The 22,197-nt window shown below is 34.9% G+C and overlaps 1 protein-coding gene across 1 annotated transcript in view; it reads right to left on the bottom strand.

Moving 5' to 3' along the window:
- The window catches only part of LOC121313553 (collagen alpha-2(I) chain-like), a 32,788-nt gene extending 20,914 nt beyond the window's left edge, over window positions 1–11,874 (bottom strand). Inside the window, exons 1-13 of the mRNA XM_041246234.1 lie at window positions 11,667–11,874; window positions 9,251–9,258; window positions 8,455–8,472; window positions 7,985–8,020; window positions 7,176–7,259; window positions 6,238–6,285; window positions 4,474–4,518; window positions 4,309–4,362; window positions 4,120–4,173; window positions 3,686–3,739; window positions 3,213–3,266; window positions 2,451–2,504; window positions 1,827–1,871 (exon numbers count right to left, since the gene is read on the bottom strand). Of these exons, the coding sequence (XP_041102168.1) occupies window positions 1,827–1,871; window positions 2,451–2,504; window positions 3,213–3,266; window positions 3,686–3,739; window positions 4,120–4,173; window positions 4,309–4,362; window positions 4,474–4,518; window positions 6,238–6,285; window positions 7,176–7,259; window positions 7,985–8,020; window positions 8,455–8,472; window positions 9,251–9,258; window positions 11,667–11,736 (624 nt within the window). The 5' untranslated portion in view covers window positions 11,737–11,874. The remainder of the gene's footprint in view (window positions 1–1,826; window positions 1,872–2,450; window positions 2,505–3,212; window positions 3,267–3,685; window positions 3,740–4,119; window positions 4,174–4,308; window positions 4,363–4,473; window positions 4,519–6,237; window positions 6,286–7,175; window positions 7,260–7,984; window positions 8,021–8,454; window positions 8,473–9,250; window positions 9,259–11,666) is intronic.
- Window positions 11,875–22,197: the final 10,323 nt, after the last annotated feature.

Raw genomic sequence — 22,197 nt, 5'->3', positions numbered from 1 at the left:
GGTGTTATTCCATTTAAGTTCTAGTTTGCGGCATGTTTGTTTAAGTAAACGTGTTGTGTCATTATACCACAAGGAGAATCTTTTGAGAATCTTATTTTTTTTTTTTTTTTAATGGTGTCTTAAATGTTACCAAGGGTGGTGTTATAGTTATCTACCAGCACATCGACTGATGCCGACTGAATAAGGGCTGGACTGGACAAAGCTTCCATCAATTTAACAGTTGAGGAATTGGGACCAAGTTTTTATTGCGGTTGGTATTAATAATTAAAAAAACAATAGCAGCATGATCTGAGACTGCAAGATCTCTATTAGACAGGTTTTGGATGTCTACACCATGAGTGGCAACTAGATCGAGTGATACATGTTGAGAATATCCTACCGACTCCAGTAATCTCTCTTCCAAGGGGGTCCTGGTTCACATCAACATGTACATAAAAATCACCTAAAACCACAATCCAATCCTATCACACTTGATAGCAAGTGTTGATAAGAGGTCACCGAACTCTGATAAAAACAAAGAAATGGGTCTGGGTGGTCGATAAATTACTACAATCTGAGTTGGAAATTGACCACCATCCACAAATGATAGGATTTCAAATGACAAATAACCTTCAATATTATCATAATTAAGATCAAACTCCCTACCAACAATGGTACCAAGACCTCCAACCCAGCCTATGTGGCGCACTTTCTGATAAAAAGAGAAAACAGTTGGACAGGCCACAACCAATGGTATAGTATCATCCTGTTTCAACCAAGTCTCAACCAAAGTAAAAATATCTAATTTTGATTCCAAAATAAAATAATTAATTAAAATAGATTTGTTGTTTAGAGATCTTGTATTTAATAAAGTTAGCCTAAGATGGGTTAGTGCAGGGCTACTAAGATTGCCACTGAACGATATTTTAATTTTAATTAAATTATCAGAACATGAGCTCCGACAGTAAGCTGGCAATTCACAGCGGGGGGACTGATACTACCTCAATGTGATGTTTTAAGTGTTGAGTTTGGTCACATGGCTGAAATCTGAGAGACACTTCCCCTGGCAGAAAAATAACGCAGTGTTTTTTACAATAATTCTCTATATTTTCTGCTAATTTAAATGAGCCTCTCTTATTTGGATATAGACCATATTTTTTTAAAGAACCCAGGTCTCTCCCAAAAGCTGTCCCATTTAACAATAAAACTCAGGTTTTCTCTGGCACACCAGTTAGCTAGCCAGCAGTTTAGAGAAGACAGTCTGCTGAACGCTTCACATCCCCTCCTAACAACAGGTAGAGGACCAGAAACAATTATATTCTTGCATACTTGTTTTGATTCTCGACAAAGTGACTTAAAATTACTCTTGAGAATCTCAGATTCTCTAAATCTAATCATTTGTACCTGCATGGTCAATTAATGTTAATACTTGACCAAGGTTTCCAACCAGGTTTTCCAATTTGACAGCGATATCAAGAACTAACTTGTATGCTGCTTTGCAGAGCCATGGGATAATGTAAATGATTGTTGATGAGGATATATATATATATATATATATATATATATATATATATATATATATATATATATATATATATACACACACACACACACACACACACACACACACATATATATATATGAGTGTGTCTGTGTCAGTGTGTGTGTGTGTGTGTGTTTTAGATTATGGGCCCTGTCCAGAAAGTACTAATGGGTTATTTTTTAAGACTTTTTTTGTATGTCATGGGTTAAAGCTTTGTGAATTGGTGCCTATCGTTCAATAGAATAAGCTGTTGTTTGTTAAAAAAAATGAGAACAAAATATTGTAAAGTATTTCGGTCACTTACCGCCTGTCCTGGGGATCCATTCTCCCCCCGAGCGCCTGTTTCACCCTGTGTGGAAAGCAGAGGAACTCCATCAGAACTCCAAATGAAACCGGCAACCAATATGGAAATAACTATTTTGTCATTGGAAGCCAAACCCTTCCCTATAAAGGACAGCTGTATTTTGTTTTAAAAGCATAACACATTCATACATAAAATTAAAAGTTATTTTAAATAACAATGGTTAATTAAAGGTAGTGCCAGTCAGTGCTGTAATTTTTATTCGGCCTAGCATGCTATCCAGTCATAATATAGCCTTGGATTCAATATGTATCAGTGAAAGGGTCATTCCAGCGGGCTGCACACTGGTTTGATCTTAATGTCTTAATTTATGGGAACATTACAGAGCAATTTTGGAAAAGTGTATATATGGTATAATTTTATAATACTATATTATGTATATCAAAAATACAGCAAATGTCCTTAATATTCTATACTGTATATGACAGATCAACTTAATAATCTAGGTTTTGACAAGGAGGTAAACAATATACTTGAAGCTCTATGTAAAGTCAAACCTGTTGTAGTATCTGTCATAGCATTGTTTAAACTGTTTGTTATTTTGTAATATGATGCTGTTATCATTACCTTAACGCCAGCTGCTCCAGCATCACCCTTACTTCCATCCAGGCCAGTGTAACCCTGTTTGAGAACAACAGAGAAACTGAGGGAAAAGCTCACACTGAATAGAACAGAGATTTATTATGTTACATGTCAGTCTTTTTTATTTTATTTTATTTTTTTAAAGTGGATTCAAAATTAATCATTTCAAAAGAAACCACTAAAATAAATGGTAAAGTTACTTGATATTTCAGGTTGTTGACAAAACTTCAGCATAATTTAAAAAAAAAATTATACTATTCCATATTCAGTCATAATTTAAAATATGTCATCTTTATTTGAACTAATACTATTACTAGACACACTTGTGTTAATGTACTGTTTGACATTCCGACAGCACTCAGATTGAACAGTAATTGCCAATGCACTAAACTACACTTGACATTATTGTTTAATGTAAAAGTCTTGTGAACAATATAATATGTGAACACTGCGTATGTAGCTTTAAAAACAGGGCACCCAGGACCAAAAGATCACATGAAAAAGAGGAAAGTGAGGTTATAGGGACCTCATCACTTTTCAGTGAATTTGCTTACATATCTTTTATTCCATATTTGGTATTTTATTAAAGAATCAGTCCTATCAAAGCTAAACTACTTCTCTTTATCAGTCTGTTGATCTACCGCTCTTTCAATTCATCCAGTTATCTCCTACCTCTATATTCTTGCAGTGTGTCCGGAAATGGGAAGGTTTAACATTTTAAATAAAATCAGGTAAAATGATACTTACTCTGTGTCCTTTCATTCCAGGAAGACCAGGAGTTCCAGGGAATCCACGAGCACCCTATTGAAGGTTAAAACAGGTTGTTGAATGTCAAAGTTGCTAATAAAGAACCTTATTAACTGATTTATTAATAAACAAGAACCTACATTATACATGTATATCAAACTTCTGTCTGTGTAATAATATTTGATACAAAAGTGATCATGTTTATATTTAGTAAAAGACTAACCTAACTTTTTCCTTTTGCAAAGCTTTTTGGTTACAAGTTTACTCTGAAGCAGTGGTGCAACAGCTCAGAATTGCTCTGTCTTATGGTCTACTGTATGTCTGCCTGGGCCACTAATTACATATCTATCAAGTAGAATGTTAGGCTATAAAATATATATATATATATATATATATATTATATATATATATATATATATATATATATATATATATATATATATATATACATAGAATGCAACGACGCTTCTTACTTGAGCACCACCAGTTCCACGATCACCGGGTTTGCCAGCTCTGCCTGGGTTACCCTATTGTTAAAAAGAAACATTCAAATAAATAAAGGTTCCCCAGCATTCATTACATTTATTTATTAGGCTGTGATTTATCCAAGGGCCTTCTGAAGGAAACACATTTCATCTTGGCAAACCAAGGAAGGAAAAATACCTTTGCTTTATGTCAAACTGATATCATGGGGTACACCAATTGATGGGCCTAATTATGGGAATACACCGGTGGATAAAGATTATAACTCCTGACCCCTGTTATACTAACAGATGTATTTGAGTCTGTACCTACATCATAAAATAATTGTCTTTGTCTGTGAAATAGGAAAATACATTTCAAAAAGTAAAGGAGATGAGACAGCTTCCTTGTAGGACAAGAATACGAACAAGAACTCTTTACTTACATCATCACCAGCCTTTCCAGGGGGGCCTGTGGGGCCTCGAGCACCTGCTGGGCCCTGATTTTTTTAATGAAAAAAGGTGTGGGGGGGGGGGGGGGGGAGGTCAGAAAGTCAACTTGTTATTTAAAAGTACAGCAACCTTCAAAAAAACTAGAAGATATTCAGCCTCTGGTCTGCTTAAAGAGTGCTTACAGTCTGTCCTGGTTCACCAGGCTCGCCAGGGTGTCCTTGGAAACCTTGAGCCCCCTAATTTAACAGACAATAAAACAGTCATTGGTTTTCGTCCTAGCAATTTTAATTAAATCAATGTTTGCAATTGACAGGTATGAGTCCTAATAATAAAGATGTCAGACTTACAGGAGGTCCTGGTGGTCCTTGTGGGCCTCTTGCTCCCATCAAACCCTTGCAAAATCAGAACAAGACTTTTCAGTGTGTGTATTTATGATAATGGTCAGAAGATTACAAAAGGGTATGTGTTTATTGATTATAAGGCATTTGAGATTGCATTAGTGATTGATAGTCCTGCAGGAAACAATTGTCTCATTGCAGTATTCATCATAATTAGGCTTGCTACTATTCGATTATTATTATTATTTTTTTTTTGCCAAATCGATGATTAATATCGACATTTATTTTAGAAAGAATTTACCATTTTTTTCCCCCCCGATCTATATTTTTCCATTCAAGCAGAGAATGGGTGAAACCGACCATTATGCATAAAAAAACCCAGACTTTTTATGCGATTGAGAAATGTTTTATTTAGCGAAATGCCTTTATCATATTCAACATGCAACAAAACCGTTACCAACATTCTAATTGAAATAATGGTTGGTCACAGCAGAGCTACACCTTGTATAGATATAGATGATACACAAATTAAAAAATTGTTTCAATTAAACCGTAGAAAACGCAGCGTATAAAAGTGTATTACACAGACTTTTATAGCATAAATTTACTAGTAAAAATAATATGCACAGAACAAAACATTAGATAGTTGAACAGAACTAACTTGCACTTATTATTGGGAGTCTGAGCTCCCCCTCTTCTGCTTCAGGCTCAGCACAGCTGGACTCAGAGTCACTGGAAGGCAACGCAGACAGGCCCATTTCGTCCTGCTGCGGAGACTTCAGCATCAGTCAGGGTATTGTGCACACTGTTCATTAAGTGTTTTCCTCTTGTGCCCCATTTTCAAATCAAACTAGTAATTGCAACTCTATACCTATGGCAAAAGCCTACCTACACCTTAACTTGGTAATTTCAAAGTAGGCTCTTTGAATGACAGGTTCTGTAGCTGGCAAGTGCATAGTCGGTGCAGGTCATGATGACTGACAGTCATTTAAGCGAATAAGAGCATTGTAGCGCTGCTTCCGTCAATGAGATCTGTCAAAACAGGGTGAAATGACAGTGACAGTGAAACTACAGTACTAATGGACCACTGAGATGACTGACAGCAACTCCCAGCCATTCACAGTGGAAAGGAGACGGGACAGACAATAAGTATAAAAACTACATTAACTAGATATTATTTCTAAATGATTATTTTTTGGTAAGAAAATAAAAATTACCATGCGGTTTTACCGACGTTTATCCTATATAAATTTATTTCAGTCAAACTCATATTTTTTGACAAGCTTTACCGAAATATCGAAAAGTAGCAAGCCTAATCATACCATCATTGCGCAGAAGTATTAGGGATGTGTTGATAATAGGAAGACACAAGTGTCTGTACTTTGTATTCATTCTAAACAGTAGTAGATCTGAACACTGCCACTTTTTAGATCTGAAGTGTGTCTCTCCTTCTTGTATAGCATGATTATGGAAATCAAACATCAAACAGTGGTAATTAATCTTTAGTGTATTTCTTTCTGTAAACTTCGGTTAACGCAGGTAGGCACATAACACAGGGTGAGGCAATCCACACACAGGCGGAGTGCGGGCAAGAACCCGGGACCTCTCGCACTAAAGCATAGTGCCAGTATCACTGTACAAAAGATCCAGCTCCTTTGCAAGGAGCGTATATCGGGCTTTTGTCTTTGTGTGTGATTACATCACCTACCAGCCCTGCTGCTGCCTTCCCCCGTGCACGCTACAATATATGTATATATACACATATGTGCTTACCATGGGTCCGGGACCTGCGTCAGGGGCTTTGTACTGAGCAGCAAAGTTCTGGAAAAAGAAGAGTATTTTGGAAATATTAAGATGAGATACATTTCAAACTAAAATTGAATAGAAGTTTTAAAGTAGTTTTCCTTGGTAGTATTCCAAAACATGCCCTATTTATTTACTAAGATGATATTTTATTTACAAATATTACCCTTGCAGTGATTGCCCCTATCAATGTTTACAGTGCAATACCATGAGAATAGCATAGTAAAGTGTAGTAAAGTATAAATATGGTAAGCATGGCAACACATTTACTACAGGAAACTTTTATAAAGTTAGATTACAGTGTTAAATATAGACGTAGCTCTATACAGCTCATAGGATTATATTAGGACTTTTGTGTCAGATATATCATGGAAATTTACAAATGCAATTTGAAAGACAACTTCACAGGGTCCGGTGGATATTTCAATAATGGGTATGGGATTATATTTTGAACACTTTGTTCACTTGAAGGAAGTGATGTCATCTCTGTGTTGCAAGTATGCACTGACATCACTTTCTCTATATTTATGCAAAGTTGTTTTTTTGTATCTGTTTTGTACTGTTTCTAGGTATCTCTGTAAGTCATATATAGAAACCCAACTGCAATGAAAAAGAATGCAAATAGATGTTGACTACACAACTGAGACTTCAAGCAGTCTACTGTTACTTGTATATAACACAAACAGACATCCGTTTTGTTGGCTCTGATGATGTATACACAGGCTGTGATGTAAAAGGAGTGTTTTGACACAGGACTATGTGGAGTTAATGCAGTTTATATTGACGTAAGCCTCAAAATCTGTCTTGGACAGGGCTGTCTAATTTTAAATGTGTCTAAGCATTTTTTCTCAGTTTGGAGAATTTATTTTTGAACTGTGTGTTTTGTGTAAAGGTGTTTTTGCACTTACTCCACCAAGACCAGGGGGACCAGGGGGTCCTGCGGGTCCAGGGGTACCAGGTTCACCATCTCTACCGTCTGGACCTTGGGGACCCTAAGAACAATGTAAGATAATAATAGAAATAAATAAATACATAAATCAAATACTCAATCCCAGTTATGAAACTGGGATATCAACTTTTAAAAAGTACCAAATAACAAAACCAACAACAAATGTTTTTTTTTTAAATTCTGTCCAGCGTTAGCATTAAATAATTGTACACAGTTATTACAGTTATTGTTAATTGGTACTGTTTGAACTGCTAATAGTATAGAGCAAGCATTAATAAACCCCAGTCCTAAAAGAGAAAATTGGCCATACAGGCTTTATAATTAGAAGTAAAAAGAATGAATAAAGAAATAAATTAATAATAATAATAATAATAATAATAATAATAATAATAATAATAATAATAATAATAATAATAATAATAATTTATTGTAGTTGCATTTGTCTCTCAAAGGAAACCAACTCTTGTGCTGAAGTGAATTCCTGTGAAAAAACAAAACAAGTTGGAGGACATTGTTTCGTCCATTGTCCCTCAGTGCTCATTCATTTCACAGGAATTCCCCTCTGTATGGAAACTCTTGTTGGTCACACTGCTACTTTAACTTTTGGGTATATGTGAAAATGTCAGCATTTTTTCCATGAAAATAGCAAACATAATTTATGACAGATGGAACAAGCCTAAACATAATAAGCCTAGGGGTGAGTATTGGAAACTACTGTTTTTAAAGCATTTGAAAAAAGCAGCTAAAAAAAAAAATATAATTCCATACCCTATCCCCCATGGGGCCTTTGTCTCCCTGGGGACCCTGAAGAGAAAAGAAAAACATTATATTTGATATGATGATGATGATTATGATGATAATAAACAGATGGAAACATATCTACTGGTTGCCATCTATTCCATTAAACCTTGCTGCTTATTTAAACTTTACATGTATTCTTACATGAGCAAAACAGTGAATGTGTTTCCTCTTAATATAGACAATGAAGTTCGTCTTTCATAAACATTATAAACCAATCAAAATGCAATAGTGTTAAAGCTATCACTAAAATAACAGTCTCCATATTTATAGTATAGGATTCTTTTTTCTTCTATTTTTGCAACGACATTGACGACCACCATAACAATCTGAATTGAACAATGGACTTTGCTGGGCCTTCTATCTGTGTATAGGCTACCACTGATTACATTTTTAAATAGTCTAAATGTCCGTCACAGTGTCAAATAAATACTGCTTACCTGTGGTCCTTCAAGATTCTATAATGGGAAGCAAAAGTGAATACAATGTTATTATCTACTGCAGGTTTTGATTTATTAATCCATGGATATATTAGACACCTTCATACCAAAAGGGTTGAGACTTTTACTATTAAAGTCATATCATCAATTGATGATTACTTCATTAAACTCAACAGAAAGGATAATTTTAGTAAAAAACGGGACTACACTGGAATTATCGTCACATATTATAAAGTATGATCAATACGTACAGTATAATCAATTAACCAAAATAACTGTACATGGCCGAGCTCTCGTTATAAAATACAGTAAGAAAGATTCAAATTAAGCTCCCCATCAAATGTTCTATGTGTACTACTTAGCCACACCACAAACTCGATCCAAACATACATGTTACATTGTATAGAAAAAATCTAAAAACGGCATAAAACCTGAATGCATGCATAGTCTTCTTTGAGTCCTTTGTATGCAAGCAATTTAATTTCCACCTTATTTTAAAGGTTAGCCTCTAGAAATGTCCAGCCCCTTTGGGACACTGAGCCAGGGGAGGCATTCGCAAAGACATTCCCCCAAACCAATTGAAATCAGAAACTTCTAGCAGTAGAATATAATGCCCTATCAGGGTTGATGCCAGTTTTAGAAGTATAAAAGGAGATCACTAAGAGAAGAACAGCCCGGAAGATTAATGCCAGTACATACAGCCTTACATGGACTGATAAGCAGAAACAGAATTTATTTAAAAAGGTAAAATGCATCTATGCAGATAAAGAATGATCAAATATTGTATTTTACTAACCTGTGTGTCTGTATTAAGAGACAACAAGAAAAAAAAGAAAATATATAATTAGTGTTTGAAATGAAAGATTCAAATAAAACTGTTGTAATTACTGCAAGGGAAAAAAGCAGTTGTTTAAATAATGTATTTGCATGCTGAGGATAATAGCATTTTTTGCATTTATAGTTTAGTATTAAATCAGCTGTAATAAGAATTCACTAATTATTGCACTGGTACAAGAATATACTAACTGTAATTTGAATAACTAGTATAATTGTGATTAAACTGAAAGTACTACGACTTCTACTATGACTACGACTACTACTACTACTACTACTAATAATAATAATAATAATAATAATAATAATAATAATAATAATAATAATAATAATAATAATAATAATGCATTCTATTTTTGCAGAGATTGTAAACTGATGTCTTACAATGCTGTGACAAATAACAAGCACATACATGAAAAGCCATCAAGTGAATAACTTCAATGCAAGAAGGCCTGGTTTCTACCAAATATGATTATATATTTAGGAAATACTTTATTGTAGACTAGTGATAAATTTATTTCAAATATATTTTCATACTGGTGATAGACTACCTTTTTGAAACAGTTGAATAATTTGAAACTATATAACTACAATATGCTTTTAATCTATGCTTTTAACAGCACTAAAATAAATTATTCATCTAAACCATTTATAATAATTTAGCAAAATAATCCTTGCAAACTCAGTTCAAACTATTTTATACATAATTAAGTGATGAGTTTTGAGAAGCCGCATCATGCAGTGACCACTAGAGGGCACTGCCACTTGCCTAACCACTTCACGGTCAAAACAATAAACAGATGGCTTATGGAAGGAATTAGTAAAACCTAGGCTATAATTTAAAAGCATGGGTGCAGTTCTTAGCATAAAGTCAGACTGGGTAATCTGGCTCTGCAAATTACTGTTTTGAAACCATGTACCATTTGACTGTTCAATAACATTTTTTTTTTTTTTTTTTTTGTATCTGTATTGAATTTTACAATATTATAAATAGGCGTCACTAACTTATATTTAAAATGTATGTATAACTCAACTATAATAATAATAATAATAATAATAATAATAATAATAATAATAATTGCTGAAAGCCTCTCAGATCTGTATTTATGTGTGCAATGTATTTAAAATTGATTGTAGGTTTGAAGCAGTCATGAAGTCAATTTGCTGATAGGAAATACAATTCAAATCATCACATTCATATTTGAAATATCTATTCAAGTCACCTTAACCTTAACCTCTACACCTAAACCCAACTGCAACCTAATGCAAACCTAACATCATTGACCTCAAACCAGGGCTCAATCATACCTGAATTTTAAGTACTTTGATTTAATGTATGGGTTAACATTATCCTTGACCATGGTATTAAGTAATATACACAACACGTGTTGATTTAAAATAACTTAAAATAGATTTAGAATATATCAGACAGATTTAAAGAATAAATTGGAAACAGGTAACTGATCAATTAAGAAGTTATGCTTAATTTGTTCTCCCACTGTTGAAATGCATCAGTTCATGACAGGGCCACCAGGGGGCGTCTCTCTTTCTCTCTCTCTCTCTCTCTCTCTCTCTCTCTCTCTCTCTCTCTCTCTCTCTCTCTCTCTCTCTCGTACAAGTCAAACTCGAATACACATCGTGTGTAATATACTTACTTCAATGCACTGGATTTTAGAGCGTTTACATGGTTTTTGGCAAGTTCAGTTAAAATGATAATGTAAACAATAAAGCACTTTCATTTTCTGTTTATCTTGTGTGTTAAGTTTTAGGGATATGTGCCAAAACACAATAGCTTGGCCTGATCTCAACTTTCAGTTACCACGCAAATCTTTTAACCGCCACCAGGGGGCATATTTCAACCTGTTTATAATAAAGGTCCGATGAGCCGCTCTATAGCTATTTGTAGTACAACGCCCAAAAGTTTTTCTTTTCAACAAAATCTGTTTTGAGTTTGTAGAGATTCTTTTTCTGTATTATCCATCACTTTAGAAACACCTTTCTTTCACGTATAGCATCCACAATTCAGTTAAAAAGTGGGAAAATGGACAGCAGAATACATGCTGACTTGCTATCTTTGTTTATTGCATTCTGTTGAGTTCAAACAACTAGCACATTGCCAATGTTTTAATGGACTGATATCTTGGATCATTTTAATAATAAGTAAAACCTAAACACTCATGGTCATAAAGGATATGGACCAGACTCTTTACATGTAAAACCGAATACAAGTACTTAAAACTGTCCAGATAAAGTCCAATTTGGTAGCATTTAACAACTTCTACCTAAAGTTCTTAGCAAAATCTGCATCCGTTCATTCCAACAAAAAAAAGCATCTTTACATACTTGGTAACAAACATAAAAAGTATATATAAACTTACATTGGCATGTTGCTAGGTATGAAGTTACTGCAAGCAGCAACACAATCCGATTATCCACAAAGCTGAGCATGTCTACAGACTAGACATGCAGACTCCTTGTGCTGCTGAGCCCTGGTTATTACCTACAACGAGCAGGCATGCAGTTGTGAATACTAGAGTAACTCCAAACTTAGCAGAAACCTGCTGCAGTGATGCTAAAATAATAGTCTAATCAGCCCTATTTATATGGCAGGAGGTTCCCTTGTCTGCGTGTCAAGACCCGCATCCAAACCAATAGGAATCCAGACATTCTAGACTTACTCCCATCCCAGAACTTACCCACTAGTCATGTGGTCCTTACCTCCAGCCTTCTAAAGCAGTATTGGCACAAATGTAACAATGGTGACGAGAATACACTGTTTTTAATTAGATCTCTTCTTTTGAGGACGTGGACACTTTGAGGATTTAAACGGGAACATCTGACATTTTGTCTGGCTTTTTGTTTCTCATCTTAAACTGGACTTGTGTCCTGGTGCTTCCGACTGATCTAAGCGCTGTCCAGCGACTATATCACTGGAGACTTCTTTACACCAAGCACCACTGCAGAACGTTAGGCTCAAGCTTTAGAAAAGGTGCCTTCTCACAATGCTTATGGACAATACTGCACATATTTGAAACAACCATAAATTCGAACGAATACAAAAGATTTGCCTTAATTAAACATTAGATGTATGTACATTTTTAGAAAAGTGTATGATAGTTTGAAAAATTGGATAAATGTTTTGTACGAGCATTTTTGTAGAAGGGAAACAAATATAAACGTTTTTGAACCTAAACGTTTACGCGTATTCATGCAAAACAACAACAACGACAACAACAAAAAAAACACCAAACAGGAATACATATTATTTAACATTTGTATTTGTACAAGTCCGTCAATAAAAATAAAACAAAATAAAAAGATATGTAGAATATTCGAATCTGTCAGCTCTGCGTTATTTGCAAAAATACGAAACACTTATTTAAAAAGTTTTGTTTTCGTGTGTGCAAATACTGTTCGGGGCGGTTTCTTTTGCTAATTTCGTTTCCTTTGACTAATTCATGGGGACATTTAGACCCCACCTGTATGTTTGTGTTTAATATAATTTGTCTGCGTATTTGTAAAGTAAAAAGTAATTCCTTATCTTAATCTAGTCACCACAATCAATCCAGTTTCTTTTTTTTTGTTTGTTTGTTTTGTTTTGTTTTGTTTTGGGCACATTTTTAAATAAAACATCTAAACGGCATACAGCAGAATGCCAATAATAATTGATACTCGGAAATACGTCTGCTTTTTTTTTTTTTTTTTTCAAGGCTATCTAGGGAGTACAGTTCCTGCCCAGACAAATAGACCCGCGAGACTAGTCTATGATTATGGGATGTATCCTTTTACAGAATTATTATACGCAAACCCAAGAAAAAATTCGAGGCAAGGTGTAAAAGAATGGTCAAAACCATGGTTATTGAAATAAACAGATTTTTTTTTAAAAAAAAGTTGTAACTATAAGAGATACCGTTAAGCATTGCAAATGCTTAAGTATTTTAAAGTAGGCCTACACTGTTACTGTAGCATTTTGGACAACGTATATAGTATTAGAAGTAGCCTATAATATGTTTGTATAGAATTGTGTCCAACCATTCCAATATAATTATATTTGCCATTAATTCTGTATCTTCATTTAGACTAGCTTAAGGGTTCTTAAAAAGTAAACCATGTTGTTACACGCCTTAAAATAGAGACAATCGCCTCTCCCTTTTTGCTGCTGTTGATGGATTTTTTTTTTTGCTCCTGACTTAAAAGAGTTTTGGTATGATATCAAAAAGGTAATACATACTGGTAGGTCTCTGCTTTAAAGAGGCAATTTTATAGAAATAATGACAAAAATGATGCTAACCAAGAGGAAAAAACAACAGGGTCATTTAAGGACTCTCCAGCACACCAGCAATTACTGGGGTTGCTGCAAATAGCTGTTTAAAAGAGAATGCAAATATTAACATTTTAATCATTTATATTATTATTATTATCTTTAAAAGAGTAGTTTCCGTTTCCTTATCTAATAGATTTAAAAAATTTCCCTATATATATATATATATGTGTGTGTGTGTGTGTGTGTGTGTGTGTGTGTGTGTGTGTGTGTGTGATATATATATATATATATATATATATATATATATATATATATATATATATATATATATATATATATATATATATTTTTTTTTCTTCCAATCAGAATGTGCTCGCAAGGTACAGAATGCTATTTGCATGCTGCATTAAGCACTATTGGGATTATTGTGAGATATGCTCTTGCATCTGTGTGGTTCATTGCATTTTTTCCATGTGATTACTTACACTGTTATTAATGTATTTTTAAAATGTGAACTTTCAGTATTATAAATGAGATGTACTTTTAAAACATCAAAACACACCTGAAAATAATGCAACATTCAGCATGACACCGTACGTAATATTTTTAGATGTGTCATGCGTTTATATGCAGAGAAGATTAAATTGCTTCCGGATTGGCTAGCCTGCACACTGAAGTGTAGAAATATTTCAGTTTTGAGGTGGCTGATGATGGCATGCAATAGTAAAGCAATATAAGAAGACCTTGTTTTTCTCCATGGATATTGTGAAGCAAAGCACCACTAAGTTAATGTAAGTTAATGCCTTTCTTATGTAAATATTTGTTAATGTCTATATGTATATATGTTTCATATTACATTTGTGTTATTATGTTTTTCTGTGTTTTGGAAGACTTTGATATTATCAATATAGAAATATGTGCATGATATGTAAGCAATAAGGCACAACAGGGTGTGGGATATACTCTAATAACTTTATCCGCCCAGGGTGTGTGGATATTAGAGTATATTCCACACCCTGAAGTGCCTTATTGCGCTTATAAAATGGATCAACCAACATTACACATAAAAATTAAAAAACCCGTCAAAACAAGTTTTAATTAACAAAAAAGTCATATTTATTAAATTTCCTTCCACCTGTGCCTGACCTTAGAAAAAATAGTCCCTTAAAACATAAAAAAATAAAATAAAATAAATGCATCAGTGAAAAAATAACTTCAGATGTTGAATTGAACATTTCCATTGAAAATGCAGTTTTGATTCGTTACACTTCTTGTAATTCTTAGTTTATTCATTACATTTTAAAGTAAAGTATTACTGCCCATTTTCATCATGACACACCACAAAGTCCGCCTTTAAATCACGCACAAGACATCTTCCTCACAAGACCTGCAGTAGTATCAGGTGAGAGTGTGTTTATTTTTAATAATCCTTTGTTATCCAGGGTAGTAACAGGAGGTATCTATAACAGATTTGTGCTGCAGCTTCACAGTGGCCAGAAAGACATCATTTGCATGGAATACCCAGTTACTTATCAAACTGACTTTGCAATTTACAGCTTGATAACGTGGAGAACCACTGGACCAGTGTTAAGAAACAATTTAAAACAATGCAAGGCACAGCAGAAGACATGATACCATCGTACCTGGACACATTTAAAAGGTACGGCATGAACTGTCGAGATAAATTAATAAATGTTCAGCATCAGATCACACAGCTGTGCTGGCTGTTGGTCTGAGGCAGCAGGCAGGCAGAATGAACAGACAGCGGGAGCAACGGCAACAAAACATCTTTTAACCCCAAAGTCTGTTTTAAGAGGGACCCAAATCTTTTATGAAAAGCTGCAAGTTTAAGAAATATTTTTAAGAGAAACAATTAATTTTCTAAATGGGATAGGGAAATGCCGTAGTTCAGGGAGAAGAGCGATCAGAATAGCGAGTTTTGAATTTATGTGAATACTTACTTTTGCTTTTTTTCACTACTTTAATTAATCATTGGTGTCCGATTCAGATTCATTCAATATCTCACGTACACTTCAGTTTCCCAAAAGTTCAGCATTTACATAAATCTCGTTGGTCATGTTTATTGTGATAAATTCCAATATGTCTGCCGTTTTTGTTTTTAAATTCTAGGTGTATGGATATCTGTCAGTGATTTGCCCGTTTTTAAAAAAAATGGCGACCCATAGTGATATGCTGTAATATCAACACCCCCATGTGACCTGCTTTGAACAAAATACCTATTTTATAATGATATACAATTTTCATATCAATGCCCACCCATAATTAAAGGCTCTAAACTATAGATTTTCTGCGTCCCTTGTTAGTAGCTGCCAGTCTGTTTTTCATTTAACATTGTTTTCATTTACAGTCGTGACAGTTTTTGTAAGATTCGGTATTTAAGCCGGAATTCGGCCCGGATATATATATATATATATATATATATATATATATATATATATATATATATATATATATATATAGTAGGCCTGCAGCCTGTGCATATATATATGAAAACCTAGCAAACAAAACCACCATTCTTTTTAAGAGGAAGATTCATCTTCTGAAAAGCTAAGCTTTGATACAGGGTATAAAAGTCACTTTAAGGCATAAATATTTCCAATGACTTAAAGGTGGACAACAGATGGATTTTCAGATATTCGTCAGGCTTGATGCAGTTTTGCACATGTGGCACAAATCTCAAAACTGTCTTCCAGTATCAAACATCATGTTTTATATATCCACAGGTTTATCTACCAATGGGTGATTTCTACAAAATGTCTGTTTTCAAGCTTAATGCAGGGGTCTTTACCAGTGCTGTTAGACAATATCCAGGGGTGGGTTAAACGCTTGAAAGAAAACCTTGACAGTGCTACATTTTTTGGCTCATTCCTGTTACTAGGATACATTGGATGGTATAGAAATGCAGTTAGCCACACACACTTGTTATTAACTTTGCCAGCCTGTTGTGTAGGTTTGGAGAAGCTTGCTTAGAAATCATGAAAGCAAGAATTCTTGTGCCTATAGTATTCTATCTTTGATTTTGTGGATATAACAAAACAATCACTTGAAAACATCCTAGTTAAAGTTAGCACTTTGCCATCATTAGTCCATTAAAATTATATTTAAATGTATTTATATGAAGAAAAGAGCATGGAATTGGGCAGGATCTGGAATACTAAGCGGGTGCAAACATTGTAATGTGATACAAGGATTTTGCCTTGCACTTGGGCAATTGCTGACCCTCCGAAAATGTTGCACCTCCTCTTACAAGGTGCAAATCATTGTAGAGGCGAGTAATAAGGAGCTGTATAAAACCACACACCTTCAGAGATATGTCATTGGCAGGACGGCTGCTGTGGTACACTTCCTGATGCGGCAACGCTTGGGTCTTGTTGAGGACAGGCAGGAAAACCTTTGCAGGAGAAAGGCAAGACAGACAAGACCCCGCATATTCAAACCCATGGTCACTTTGTTTGGGATGCTGGAGGATGCAGTAGTAAGGAGCTATCGTCTCTCTTCGCAGGTCATCCTAGACCTAATAGGTGAATTTCACTTTTTCATCACCTGGTTGACTGTCCTCCTGGTAACACCGACAGCATTGACTTTCTCCACTATAGAGGACCATATGGCCTCTTTAGTAGCATTACTGATGTTGGCTGAGGCTTTTCCAAATAACGCAATTTCATTTACTCAGCTGTAAGGACTCTCAGCTCCTCCTCAGAAAACGTTTCTTTCTTTTTTGTGTGCCAAGAGGACTTTGCTGCCCTTCCTTTGACATATTTCTTAGTTTTGTTTGATTTTTGTGCTTCACAAATCTCTGACAGAACCTACTGCTTTCTGTAGTCCTAACTCACCTCACCTGTGGGCTGGAAGTGTGGCCGTTAAATACCCAGATGCACAGGCGACTCTCATTGCAACCCTCATTATCATGATTGCAGCTCATTATTTGTGCATGTTGAGTAATTTGCATTGCTGTTAAAGGGTACATAAAGACCTTTTTATTTATTGTGTTACATGTTCCCATGTGTTGCTACAACTGTTTACGTAAGGTGTGTGTGTGTGTATTGTTTTAATTATTTTTTTTTTACATTTTGACCAATTTTTTAAACTTTTAAATTGCATTCCCTGCCTCAAGGTGGCTTTCCATGTACCACTCAGAATTACATTTCCCATCCTCCTCCTGCTCACATATGTAACTGAGATGGATTTTCCAGTGATAGCTTTGATTGCTGGAATGTAAGGAAGTTATATTGTTTAAATGAGTGAAAATCATGCTGGTCAACATCTGCACACACAGCCTCTTCTACCGTGTGCCACACTCTATTAACCTCAGGTTTTAACAGAAATGTCTTTCAGTGGTTCCACAAGTTACTCATCTGGAAAACACAAGTTACACAGATAGGCAGTTTTCTAGTTTTGTTCATAGTAAAATGCCCAGCATGCTATTTTGGTTTACTTTATGACTGTGGAAGTTGAATGCAGACATAGTTCTACATTTACTGAATTACAAAACGCCAAGGGAATGTTTAATTAAACTTTCTTTAGCTTAACTTTGTATAAAGTGTTACTCATCTCATGTTGCAAGATGCACAATAATCTAAAGTGTGCTTGGGGTTAAAAATGTATTCCATTTTTAGGAACAAACATTATATATGTTGTTAAGTCATTCAACGGGTAGACCTTTTTTGTGTTCTTCAATAAATTGTGACAGCTGTAGAGATCCATTTTGCATCTGTGACTTCAGATTTAATCATTAGTCAAGTGACAGCTCAGGTTGCCAACCTGTTGTTGTTGGCTTGACAATAATGAAGACAAATGGTGGCAGATGAACATTTTTTACTTAAGTCCAGACTGCAAGAGGTGTTCAAAAACGGGAATCTGGACATACATAAAGATTTGTAGCTGGTCAATTCAGTTTTGGCCCCTTCTATTGTTTCCAGATAGTCAACGTGTTTTTAAACCATAGGTTTGTACACTACGTGTCCTGGACAAAGTTGTGGAAAGTGAACCACACCATGGAATCACTGATATCTACATTATATTGCATTGAGGACTCTCCAGTCCATTGCACATTGACTCAATAGCCACTGGACTCATCATAATCAAACAGACTTGTTTAAGTTAAAAAAGACGAGCTGCTGCTGCTCAGTTAATCCCCCAACACTAAAGAGATCGCTGATTACTGACTTGATCGTTAGAACTGGCAGCTCTGTCTCTGGGCATCTGTGCTGATTACTGACTTGATCGCTAGAACTGGCAGCTCTGTCACTGGGCATCTGTTTTATTCACTGATGAATAAATATTTAATCTGTCCACTAATGATCACCATGTTTGAGAATGGAGAGCCCTAGGAGAACGATTTGCTCAATTCAACATCATTCAAATGGATCTTATTGTATTTCCAAGGGGTAGATTCACAGCTCTGCGGTACACAGACACAGTCTTGGACCCTGTAGTAAGATCATTTTCTGGTGCATTTGGTCCTGATTTTGTTCTGTTTCAAGATACTACCAATCATACTGCTAGGATTGTTATGGATTATCTTAAACAGGAGGTGATAGAGGTTACAGACTGGCCAGCAAGAAGTCCAGACTTTAATCCTATAAAATACCTTTGGCATCTCTTAGGACATCATGCTCATCAATGCCTGAGGACCTCTACTCAATACAGAGACATTCATATAGACCATTTTCAAACTTTAATCTCCACTGACCAAGCTTTGTCTTCTGATACATGTCACTGATGTTCTGCATATAATTAAATGAAGGTATATATTAATTTCAGTGTTTAAAGATTGCTCTCTTGAAATACTCAAATTTGATTCTTGTGTTTTGGAAAATGTTGCTGCTGAATTATTATTTTTTGGGTAGTGGACAGACGCTTCTCAAGCTTCTCCACAAAGCTCTGTACCCCAGTCCTGACCTTACTTACCACCCCACATATTCAGTCCTGAGCTCTTCCAAGCAAACATCAATTGTGTACAGATGTAGATGACAGGTGAAAGGCTAGTAATACATTAAGCCACTGCATTATCTATATGTCACAAGTAGTTAAGGCCTTAGCATTTTATCAAGCATTTAAAATCAATTACCCTTAGTGATTTTATTTTCCAGGTAGAAAACTAAATGAAAAATAATTAACCATGCTTATCTAAAGTTTAAACAGTTTGATTGGTACAAGTACAATAGCTTGAAGGATTGAAGCTTTTTTAGTCAGTGTACTTATTTATTATAATAATATAATGGAGGTGTCAGGAATATTTGACAAAGATAAAGGAAGTATAGAACATGAGTGGCTACCAGTCTCCTTAAGATTGACCTGAGGCAATGTGTTTTTAGTGCAATACGATTATACTATTAACTAAATACAAAATAACTCAACATAAACTTCCTAAACTTTTATTTATTTTTTAATCATAACAGAAAAAAGCTTATTACATATATTCAATTAATCTATTGTATGGCCCTTTATGTACCAAGGTTATGCATATCTAACAGTGAATGTGACTCTTTTTAGGCTATTTCTGTCTTTACAATATGTAAAAATGCCAGGAGGATCCTATTTTAACCATTTAAACAATGGCTCTATTTAGATCTGCAATGGTTTAGATCAATTGTAGAAAAATCTTATTATAACTTATTTCAAGCAACCTAAATTAAGGGAGCATTTGGAAACATATTTGAAAAGGAATACACAATAAAAATACTGACAACGGACTTAAAAATCAAATACAAGATTGCTGGATGAAAGTTAAAGCAAGGTTGGTGCGTAAAAAAGTATTTCTTACACGTTTAAAATATTTTTTTGTGTTTTTTTTTTAAATTTGAGATATGTTTAAGTTAGATGAAAACTATTTACAAAAGTTGATTTGATTTTTTGATAGTTAAAATAAGAAATTACGTTTGCCCACCGTACTGTAAGTGAATAAATACCGAAAGCCAGGACTGTGTCGTAGCTCAGTCGACGCTATCTCACTATCGCGTCACACTCACACTCACAATCTTCCCAACCCACCCACTTGACCACCTACAGGAAAAATAGTATACTGTGCATTCTGCCAGTGTGCTTTGCTTGGAGACATGTTGAACAAAATAAATAAAACACAAAGAAACAGCCTGGGTACACCACACACTAAAAAAAGGGAAACAGTTCGGGGAATACCACCAGCTTGTTAAACAGCTAATATGATTATTATTGTTGGTCAACATTATTAAAACATAGAACAAAACCAGTGTGTGATGCTCCCTGTCGCTAAGAGAGATAGACATACCATCAATTTCCAATAGTTCTAATATTGCTTGTCTGTGGCGTCCTTTTGTTATTGTCTTTATAACCATGGACATTGGCATCCTAAAGAACATTATATTTGTTGACTTTATTAATTAAATTCTCATTGATGTCCATTTTTTTTTATTGCTGTGGTATCTCTTCATGAGCGAGACAGTGACAGTCTGACAGCCACTACCTTTGACCTTATTTCTGATTCGTCCATTGCGACACGAACAGTTTGTAGCGCAAATACAAATACAACAAATGTATTTCTATATTTGCTCGCTTCATTCATGCCGTTCGCTTCGCTTGCGGTGTGCATTACTCCATTTAAATCAATAGTTTTAATAATTTTTTATCGTCCGGTGTGCGTAGCCCTTTAACATGCAAGCCCACGCCCATTGACGCATTTGATTTGGTATTGCTGCAGAGCTGTGTTTACACTTTGACTTTTAAGAATGTGTTTGTTAACATTTATGAATTTAGCTAAATTTGGATTTTTTTTATTAAATCTAGGAAAAAAATAAGCAATTTACATTAAATCTGGGAAAAAATACCTGTTAAAACAATACAATAGTGCTTTTGTTTTACACTTGTCGCCCCTGTTCACTGCAGTTTCACTGACACACTACCCACTTCAAACATAATTTCTATGGTTCTACAAGTCCTAGAGTGATCGTCAATGGTTAATTTGAAAGGTAAGAACTTGAACTAATTAGCTGTCATTTATGTATTTATTTAAAATGTTCTATCCTTTAAAAACATTGTACTAATAGTCGTGCCCCCTTACTGGCTCTCCGGGACCCCCCCCACTTTGCGCACCACTGCTCTAGACCTAGGATTACATTTAAAATAATGCTGCTGCTATCCTCATAGAGGCTTATAAACATAGTCAAATAACAAAAAAATATGATGATAGCAAGTATTAAGCTATTTAAATAAACTATTATTCAACGTTTACATCCAGTGCTGTTTTTTTTTTTTTATTGTAAACAATGTTTTTTTTTTTAAGTATTGTTTTGGTGAGCTAGACCGTGTTTTATGCAATTTTTAGGCAATAAGTTATCAAGCAACCCAACTGTATGTGACATCACTGATTTCCCATTACCTGCACCCCACCTCTCCAGCTGTCTTCTTGACTCTTTGGGTCTTCATAGGTCAAGAAAACAGGGAGGGCATCTTGCTGCACTGAATTCTTCATATGCTTTCATAAACAGCTGTGAAACAGGAAATCCCTTTAGACTGCGGTCATGTAACCACTGCCTCCTTTGAAAAGACTTTTAAGCATGTAGCTTTTACAGAAGCCTCCCCACAGCAGGCCTGTGACATTAGATGGATTTGTATTAACTTTTTTTTTATGCCTACTCCTTCCAAGT

This window comes from Polyodon spathula, chromosome 3, assembly GCF_017654505.1.
Source record: "Polyodon spathula isolate WHYD16114869_AA chromosome 3, ASM1765450v1, whole genome shotgun sequence".
In the NCBI taxonomy this organism is placed as follows: domain Eukaryota; kingdom Metazoa; phylum Chordata; class Actinopteri; order Acipenseriformes; family Polyodontidae; genus Polyodon; species Polyodon spathula.
This window is presented reverse-complemented; position numbering and strand designations above follow the sequence as displayed.